Source organism: Eimeria acervulina, genomic scaffold, assembly GCF_000499425.1.
Source record: "Eimeria acervulina Houghton genomic scaffold, Eah_scaff1160, whole genome shotgun sequence".
In the NCBI taxonomy this organism is placed as follows: domain Eukaryota; phylum Apicomplexa; class Conoidasida; order Eucoccidiorida; family Eimeriidae; genus Eimeria; species Eimeria acervulina.
The window spans coordinates 1-9,698 of NW_013549386.1; the positions used below are offsets into that span (position 1 = coordinate 1).

Genomic DNA, 9,698 nt, shown 5'->3' on the forward strand with positions numbered 1-9,698 from the left:
CGGACAGAGAGAGAAACAGAGGAAAGAGACAGATTCTTTTACTTTCTCTCTGTCTCTCCTGCTGTTTGCTGTTTGTGTCTCTCTGTGTCTCTTTGTGTCTCCTTTCTCTGTCTTTTTCTAATGTCTGTCTGTCTCCTTCTTTCTTTGTTGTTGTTTGTTTGCATGCGGCTGCCTTTGATTCTCTTCTTGTCTCTGACTTCTGTTTGTCTTTGTTTGCTCTCTTCTCTCTTTTGGCTGTCTCTCTGTCTCCATGCCTTTTGCTGTCTCCTTCTTCTTGTCTCTTCTGTCTTCTTTATATCTGTCTCCTTCTCTCTGTTTTGTTTGTTTTGTTTGTTTTGTTTGTTTTGCTGTTGTGTGGATATTTGCTGCTACCATCTGCTGCACTGTCTCCTTCTTCTTGTGTGTCTCTCTATCTTTCTTTTTCTGTCTCTGTCTCTTTTGTCTCTGTCTGTCTCTCTGTCTGTCTCTGTCTCTCTCTCTCTCTCTCTCTCTCTCTCTCTGTCTCTATCTCTGTCTCTCTCTCTCTCTCTCTATCTCTCTTTGTCTGTCTCTGTCTCTCTGTCTCTCTGTCTCTCTGTCTCTCTCTTATGTCTCTCTTTTGTCTGTCTGTCTCCGTCTCCGCTTCGTTTGTTGTCTCCTCTCTTCTCTCTCGGGTCTCCTTTCCCTCTTTCAGCTTAGGGTTTAGGGTTTAGGGTTTAGGGTTTAGGGTTTAGGGTTTAGGGTTTAGGGTTTAGGGTTTAGTGTTGTCTACAGGTTTATTTTTTACTATTTTCTTGGAGAGCAGCCGTCGCTTCTTAGGGGGCCCCTGGGCTGATCGATGGGGGCCCCCTGGGGGCCCCCTATCACTGCGGGTTCGGGGCCTCTGGGCAGGTGCAGCAGCACAAGCAAATCCAAAGTTTGCTGCTGCTGCTGCTGCCGGTGGTGGTGGTGCGGCTGCTGCTGCAGCAGCACCAGCAGCAGCACGAGGGGCCCCTCAGACAGGTGTACGTACACCCCGGCAGCAGCAGCAACTGGCTACACAAGGTAAGGGGCCCCCCATCATAGGGGCCCCCTGACTTTTCTCGAGGGGCCCCCCAATCTCTCTTCAATCTCTTTCTAGTCACACATATATTTCTCGCTTTCCCCCTGTCCCTCTTCACCTGATATTAATATATATCTATATATATATATACATGTTTGTATATATATGTATATATATATATATATATATATATTTGCCTCTGTCTCCTCAGGGGGAGACAGTGAACCTGCTCAGTCAATAGCGACACAAGGGGCCCCATTAGGTGCAGCGTTGGTGGCAGTGGGGGGTGGGGGCCCCCTTGGGGGCCCCCTTGGGGGGCCCCTAGGGGGGCCTCTTGGGGGGCCCCCTGCGGGAGAAGTGAAGAGCTCGCTGGTGGAGCCCTTCCTGCAGTGCTTAGGGTTTGCAGTCAGAGCTGCTGGTGCTGCAGCACGTCCTTCTGTTGGTTTTATTAAAGAAAAAGTTCTTCAAGAGGCTGACCTCGTCTTCAGAGGAAAGGCTAGGTGCTGCTGCTGATGCTGATGCTGCTGCTGCTGCAGATGCTGCTGCTGATGCTGCATATGATGCTGCTGCTGATGCTGCATATGATGCTGCTGCTGCTAGTGATGATGATGATGCTGCTGCTGCTGCTGATGATGATGATGCTGTTGCTAGTAATGATAATGCTGCTGCTGCTGCTGCTGCTGCTGCTGCTGCTGCTGCTGCTAGTGATGATATTTTTGATGGGGTTGCTGGGGTTGGTGGTTTGGGGGGTTAATTTGATATCTTCATCTCAGCATCTGCATATGAGGGTTTAGGGTTTAGGGTTTAGGGTTTAGGGTTTGTGTACAGATTCGAAGATGGTGATATCGTCTTCTGTCGCTGTTCAAACCCTGGGGGGCCCCCTGGGGGCCCCTCTGTTGCAGAAGAATATCTCCTTGGAGCGGCGCTGCACCCGGAGCGGCAGCTGATGAGGCATGGGTTTAAGGTTTGTGTTGGGTTAATTAATTAATTAATTTGTTTATTTATTTATTTATTTATTTATTTATTTATTTATTTGTTTATTCTATCATCTCTGTCTGCTCCCTTCATTCTTTGAATTTTTTGTTTGTCTTTTATTCATTTTACATCTTTATATATTTATATTTATATATTTATATACTTTTATATTTATATATTTATATTTATATATTTATATATAAATATACTTTTATATTTATATATTTACATCTTTATATATTTATATATTTATATATTTATATATTTATATATTTTTATATATGTATATATTTTTATATATTTATATATTTTTATATATTTATATTTATATATTTATATATCTATATATTTATATATTTATATATTTATATATTTATATTTATATATTTATATATTTATATTTATGTATATATCTGCGTGTTTATTTCTTATTTATTTGTTGTTCTGTTTATCTATTCATTATATCTATACATGTATGTATATATATATATATATATTATTTATAAATGTATATATATATATATAGGGGCCCCCCTCTCTCTGTTGACTGTTTGCTGCAGCACGCCTTCCAATTCCGGCTGCAGCCACCGCTAGGGGGCCCCTCGGGTGTACCCTCAGGGGCCCCCCAGGGGACCCCCGAAGGCGTTGGGGCTTGCCTTGTTCTTGTGCTGCAGAGCAGCAAACCCCCTATCTCTTTTAGAGACAGCCACCCTCTCGCTAGCAGCAACTCATGTCAAGCTCCTGGGGGCCCCTGTGATTTATTTTGGCCTTCCCTTGGTAAACCCTAAACCCTAAACCCTAAACCCTAAACCCTAAACCCTAAAACGCAACAGCCCATGTATACTCTTGATGCCGCCGCGAAAAGTTGACGTTTGTTGAGGTTCAGCTGTAGTGTTTAGGGTTTAGGGTTTAGGGTTTACGGTCGGGGCGTGGGGTTTAGGGTTGGGGTTCAGGACTAGGGTTTAGGGTTTAGGGTTTAGGGTTTAGGGTTCGGTGTGCAGGGGATTGCATGGCCTTGGAATTTCGCCTTGGGGTAACTCAAAACCCTCAGCAGGGACCGGGGCCCGTTCTTACCCTCGAAGCAGATCTGCTGCTAGGTGCTGCTTGCTGCTGCTGCTGCTGCTGCTGTTGCTGTAGCTGATGCTGCCGTTGCTGCTTGCGCTGCTGCTGCTGCTGCCTTTGTCCAATGATGATGCAGCCGTCAGGCGACAGCATACAGCTGTCGTTGCTGCTGCTGTGATTGCTGCAGTTGCTGCTGCTGCACGTGCTGCTGCTGCAGTTGCTGCTGCTGCAGTTGTCTTGTGGTGTCTGTACAGGTGCGGGCGCCCTTGCCTCTCAGTTTGAACGCGACGTGCTGCATGATGAGGCCTCGCATGCAGCTGCTGCTTCTTTTGTCTTCCTTCAGCAGCAGCATCAGCAGCAGCAGCAACAGCAGCAGCATCTGCTGCGGCTTCCTGCTCACCCTTGGGCCCTCCCTGGGGGGCCTCCACATCGAGCAGCAGCAAGGGATGGGGGGCCCCTCTCTGCTGCAGCAGCAGCAGCTTCTGCTTCTTGCAGCAGCAGCACCCCACAGGTTCTTCTCCTACGAAGAGGCTGCATGCATTGGCCTCTCCCTTTAAACGCTCGCCTCGATACTGAGGAGGTCTTTGTTGAGTATGCTGCTGCTGTTGCTGCTGCTGCTGCTGCTGCTGCTGCTGCCTTGCTGCTGCTGTTGCAGGTGCTCCTGCTCGTGCAGCTGCTGCTCTTCCTACGGCCCTTGCGCTGCTTCCTTTGCTGCCGCTCTGCAAATGCTGCTGCAGCTGCATTTGCAGTTGCTGCTGCTCTTTTTGCTGCTGCGTTTCGTGCTGCGGCTTCTCTTGCTGCAGCTGCTTCTGCCTTGTAGTGGTGCTGCTGCTGTTTCTGTGACGACGTAGCTGCTTCTGCTGCTCTTACTGCTGCTATTTATTTTCTTGTGTCTCTTTCGTTTGTGTGGGTTTGCTGCAGGGTTGATTACTCCTTAGAAAGGGAGCGTCTGCGGGTTACAGCAGCAAGGGGAACACCGCAGCAGCAGCAGCAGCAGCAGCAGCAGCAGAAGCTCCTGGGGTCCCTTCGCGCTGCCGGAGGGCCCGCGCCGCTGCTGGAGATGCTGGGCTTTGAAGTGAGGCACACAACGCCTTGCTGCTGCTGCTGCTGCTGCTGCTGCTGCTGGTTTGGGTGCCTTTGCCGCTGTTGCTGCTTTTTTTGCTGCTGCTGCTACTGCTGCCGCTGCTGCCTCTGATGCTGTTTCTGCTGTTGCTGCTGCTGCTGTTGCTGCTGTTCTTCTCGTTAGCCTCCCTTCAAATCCTCAGACGTCCCTTACTATTGCCCAGCGTAAACCCTAAACCCTAAACCCTTACAAATTCAGCAGCTGCAGCAGCAAGTGCAGCAGCAGCAGCAACAGCAGCGGCAGCAGCAGAGAGTGTGAGTGGTGTTTATCTGTTTGCAGCTCAGCAGCCTCATATCCCTTAGGCTAGGAGCAGCATACGTCGGGTACGGACCTTCCGCTGCTGTTGCTGCTGCTGTCGCTGCGGCTTCTGCTGCTGCAGCTGCTGTTGTGGCTGAAGTTGCTGCTGTTGCTGTAGCTGCTATTGCTAATGCTCCTGCAGCTGCTGTTGCTGATGCAGCTGATGCTGCTGCTGCTATTGCTGCTTCTGCTGCTGCAGCTCTAATTGTTGCTGCTGCTTCTGTCTTAATGAGGGTTTGATGTGTTTGTATTTCTGCTGCTGCATCAAATACTGTATGAGTTTTGTCTTTGCTGCTAGTTGCTGCTCTTCTTATTTCTTTTGTTTAATTTATTTACTCTTTAAATTTGTTTATTTTATTAATTTGTTTGTTTGTCTGTCTCCTGCCTCACCTTTAGGCTCTTCTCGCTGCCCCTGAGGCATCAACACCGTCAGCTGCAAAGAGGAGAAGCCTCTACCCTAGGTGCAGCAACAGCTGCTGCTGCTGCTGCTGCTGCTGCCGCTGCAGCTGCTGCTGCTGCCAGTCTGTTTTCTATTGTAGTCGGCGCCTGCAATGCCGTTGCTGCTGGTGTTGCTGCTGCTGGTGTTGCTGGTGCTAGTATTGTTGCTGGTGCTGTTAGTGTTGTTGCTGCTGCTGCTTCTGCTGCTGCTGCAGGGCCCTATATGCTGTCTTCCCCTCCGACATTTGAGGCCAGTGACTGGTGAGGCTCAAAGCAAACCGTCTCTCCTGTTGCTGCTGCTGTTGCTGCTGCTGTTGCTGCTGCTTTTGCTGCTGCTTTTGCTGCTGCTGTTGCTGCTGCTGTTTCTGGTCCTGTTGCTGCTTCTGTTGCTGCTGCTGTTGCTGTTGCTGCTGCTGTTGCATGCGCTTCCGCTGCCGGAGGTGGCGTTTGCGGTGGTATTGGTGCTGCTGCTGCTGCTATGGTTGGTGCTGCTGCTGCTGCTGCTGTTGCTGATGCTGTTTGTCCTCAGGTGTATTCGCGTCAGCGTATGGCAGCACGAAGCGCAGCCGCCTCCGCTGCAGCTGCGAGGACTGCAGCAGCAGCAGCAGCAGCAGCACTTGTCTTTAGAGGGGAAGCCTGTAGAGGCTTTCATGCCCAGGCTGCAGCTCGAGCTCCAGAACAGCAGCTGGCCTCTTCCTTTGCTGCTGAGTGATGCTGAGATTGATACATATAATGCTCTCTTCTCTTTGCTGCTGCAGCTCAGGTAAACCAAACCCTAAACCCTAAACCCTTGCACGCAGCAGAACTGCAGCAGCAAATGGAGAGAGAGGGAGAGGTCCGCGACGCATATAGGTGCTGCTGTTCTTGTCGCTGCTGTTCTTATTGCTTCTGTTGCTGTTGCTGCTGCTGCTGCTGCTGTTGCTGCTGCTGCAGGGCCCTTGAGGTCGATTTGCAGCAGCTGTGGCGGCGGGGGTGTTTTCTAAGGAAGTAGGTTTTATGTTTAATGCTGAGTACAATTGTTTTATTTTCTTTCTTATTTTCTTTTTATATCTTCTGTTTTTGTTGTCTCTTCTTTTCTCTTTCTTACTCGGGTGTCTCTGCTTCTTGCTGCTGGTCTCTGTCTCTTCTCTGTCGGCCGTCTCGCTCTGTGTCTCTCTTTGTCTCCTTTCTTATGCTTGTCTTTGTATTTATTTTGTTTATCCCCTTCTCTTTCTTCTGTCTCCTTTGTCTGTCTCTTCTCTTTCTTCTGTCTCCCTTTCGCTTCCACTTTTAATTCTGTCTCCTTTTCTTTCATTTTATTTTGTCTCCTTTCTCCTTATTTTATTTTGTCTCCTTTTCTTTTTTTTATTCTGTCTCCTTTTTCTTCTTTTTCTTCTGTCTCCTTTTTAATTCTGTCTCCTTTCTCTTCTTTTCTCTTTCGTCTGTCTCCTTTTTAATTTTGTCTCCTTTTTCTTCTTTTTATTTTGTCTCCTTTTTCTTCTTTTTGTTTTTTTCTTTTTTATTCTGTCTCCTTTCTCTTCATTTTATTTGTCTCCTTTTTCTTTTTTATTCTGTCTCCTTTCGTTGTTTGATTTTTATTCTGTCTCCTCTTCATTTCTTTTGGCTTTATTTTCTTTTGTTGTTTTGTTTGTAGGTCCTACGCCCGGAGGTCTTCTTCTGCTTTTCATTTTTCTTCAAGTTCTTCAGGTGTATCTGCATCTCCGGTGTCTCCTCACGCGGTGTCTGCGCACCTCTGGGCTGCGCGAGCGGAGCTATCTTTTTATGTCTCCTCCATTTCTAAATATTTTCACTACTACGCTATTGCGGTCAGTATACAGACACACAAATAAGGGGGGCCCCTACAGACCCTAAAGGGGCTCTTTGGAGGCCTTATAAGGGTCCCTTTAGGGGCCCCCAAAGGGCCCTCAATGACCCTTGAAGGGGCTTCCAAAGGGCCCCCAAAGGGCCCCCAAAGGGCCCCCAAAGAGCCTTTTAGGGGCCCCCAAAGGGCCCCCAAAGAACCCTAATAGGGCCCCCAAAGAACCCTAATAGGGCCCCCAATGAACCCTAAAGGGGCCCCTAAGGGGCCCCCAAAGAACCCTAAAGGGGTTCCCTAAAGAACTGTAATAGGGCCCACGTGTGCATTGGGGCCCTTAGGCGATCCTGGGAGTCTTGAAAGGGTGGGGCCCTTAACGGTCCTTTGGGGCCCTTTAAGGGTATTCAAAGGGCCCCCACAGGGCCCTAAGAGAGTCCTGGGGGCCCCATAAGGGTCACTAGGGGCCCCTAAAGGGCCCTAAAAGGCTCTGGGGGCCCCATAAGGGTCATTAGGGGCCCATAAGGGGCCCCCAAAGGGCCACAAGATTCTATCAAGGGTCCTAGGGGCCCCGACAGGGCCTGCACTGGCCTTAAAGGGGTTCAGGGGGGCCCCAGGGTTCTCGGGGGCCCCTTCGTTGAGGGTCTCTGCAGATTCGTCTGCGGCATTCTGAGAAGTCTTCAAGTGCAGCGAGAAAGATGATTAGGGTTTAGGGTTTAGGGTTTGGTGGTTTGCGCGCAGCCTGTCTTCGCTGAAGTAGAAGAGGCGGCGAAGGCGCGGAGGGACTTCGAAGAGATCCGCCTTATCCACAGCAACTGCCTAACCCAGCTTGCCTCGTAAACCCTAAACCCTAAACCCTAAACCCTAAACCTGGTATTCTCCACTAGACGTCCCTGGGGACAGCTTTGGGAGGGTGAGGTGAAGGATGAGGCCTCCGTTTTTAAGGGCTGCATGGAGGTTTAGGGTTTAGGGTTTAGGGTTTAGGGTTTATTAGCGTCGATTGGGATAGCCCGCGTTTGCTGTTGCGGGGGGACGGAGGGTTTAGGGTTTAGGGTTTAGGGTTTGTTGCTTCCTCAGGAGGTGCTGGCTGCGAGTGTCCTCGCTGCTGCGCCCCCTGATGAGACTTATAGCAGCAGGAAGACGCATCATAGAGTTGGGGGCCCTCGCAACGAGAATAGGGGGCCCCCTGGGGGCCCCTGGGTCTGAAGTAGCAGAAGAGGCCCCAAGAAGAGGACAGCATAACCAGGCGGCAACAGAAGTAGGCCTAGGGTTTAGGATTTAGGGTTTAGGGTTTAGCTGTTTAGGGTTTTCTACGGGCGCAAGGGATGGCTAATCTGCTGGCATTCCCTACAGTGTAGGACCAAATGAACAAGGGTTTAGGGTTTAGGGTTTAGGGTTTAGGGTTTAGGGTTTGATGCAGGTGGTGCTTTTGGGGTCTCTTGGGGAAGCTCAGTACTCCTTCCTGGCAGAAGCCCTGGCCACTACCAGGTTAGGGGGGCCCTACCTGCTGCTGCTGCAGCAGCAGCAGCAGCAGCAGAAACAGCAGCAGCAACAGCACAGCGGCAAGAGCACAGCAGCAACAGTACAGCAGCGGCTGCTGCCCCTCTTGCTCTGCTGCTGCTGGTGTTGTTGCTGCGTTTGCTGAACGTATATTTGGGGTGTACGTACACTGCATAGGCTCAAGTGTCTCATGGTTTCTGTTGCTGCTGCTGTTGCGCGCTCATTATTGCTGCTTTTGCTGCTGTTGCTGCTGCTTCTGCTGCCTTCAGGAAAGAAATAAGAGAGCAGATATCTCAGGTGTACACGGAGATGTGCGCTCTAAAGCAAGGGGCCCCCCATGCCCTTTTGGGGGCCCTGGCGTTGCCTTTAGACTTCAACGGCTTCCTCTCTCACCTCGTTACTGGGGGCCCCTATACCCCTAGGGGGGCCCCCTACGGGGTCCCCCTGACCCCCAGGGGCCCCCCTACCCCTAGGGGCCCCAACAGGGGCCCCGCTGACGGAGTGCAGCAGCAGCAGAGTCAAGAGCCCTCGATGACTGCTGAGGCTGCAGGGGCCCCCACAGCAGCAGCAGCAGCAGTATTGGGGCCCCCCCGCAGCCTCACGCCACAGCAGAGGGAGTGTACGCGATTGAGAGGGGCTCCCCTGAGGCCCCCTGCATCTGTAGAGGAGTTACAAGACCAGGTAGGGGGCCCCGGGGGATACCCCGGGGGGCCCCCCGACGACGAGGGTTTAATGTTACACAGTTGCAGATCTACAGATAGCGAAGATGAGGGGCCCCCTTCTTGGTCTTATCTGTCAAGGGGGGCCCCCTCCTACCCCTCCCCTTCATTCACCAGGGAGACTCAGGGGCCCCCAGGGGCCCCCCTACCCCTGAGGAGACCCTCGCCTCCTGCAAGGGGGCCCCTCTGGTTTGACTCATCTGCACGTCTGGCCCAGGGGCCCCTCTTGGGGGCCCCCACAGGTGAGGGGGCCCCCATGGGGGCCCCCCGAGGGGCCTCCATGCAGTACCCTTTGGATTACAGGGTATTAGCAGAAGAGGCGCGTGAAGCATTAGAGACAGCAAGAAAGAAGAAAGAAGAGAGACAGGGAGTAGGGGCAAGCGAGTTGTTTGGGGATCCTAGGGGGGCCCCCTGAGCTGTCTTTTGAGGTCTTGTTGGGGGCCCCCTGAGTTGTCTTTGAGGTCTTGTCGGGGGCCCCCTTGGGTTTATGTTGTGTTAATGAAGGGGAAGACAAAGAAATTAAAGACAAAGAGGGGTTTGGCGTTGTGGGGTCTCCGTTTGCTTGTTAGATATAGAGAGGGAGACAGCTGTCTCCTTCTAAGAGAGACAGCTGTCTCCTTTCGCCTACTGTCTCCTTAGATGGGAGGTAGCTGCTCCTCTAGACAGCTATCTCCCTTAGAAAGAGACAAGTCTTTCTTTTAAACAGATATAAAGAGTTTTATTAAAGAAAGGAGACAGCTGCATAATTAGAAGAGACCCCGCTGTCCCTCT

General features: G+C 50.9%; 1 protein-coding gene across 1 annotated transcript; it reads left to right on the forward strand.

Moving 5' to 3' along the window:
- Nucleotides 1-753: 753 nt before the first annotated feature.
- On the forward strand, nucleotides 754-9,342 carry EAH_00056370 (hypothetical protein; the record flags this gene model as incomplete). Its single annotated transcript, XM_013393809.1, has 16 exons — nucleotides 754-1,023; nucleotides 1,428-1,521; nucleotides 1,850-1,985; nucleotides 2,671-2,773; nucleotides 2,998-3,093; nucleotides 3,313-3,649; nucleotides 3,980-4,133; nucleotides 4,461-4,504; nucleotides 4,875-5,177; nucleotides 5,446-5,679; nucleotides 5,850-5,903; nucleotides 6,550-6,721; nucleotides 7,450-7,544; nucleotides 7,786-7,966; nucleotides 8,129-8,196; nucleotides 8,478-9,342. Coding segments are annotated over 16 exons (3,206 nt in total), but the record flags the coding sequence as incomplete, so codon positions are not given.
- Nucleotides 9,343-9,698: the final 356 nt, after the last annotated feature.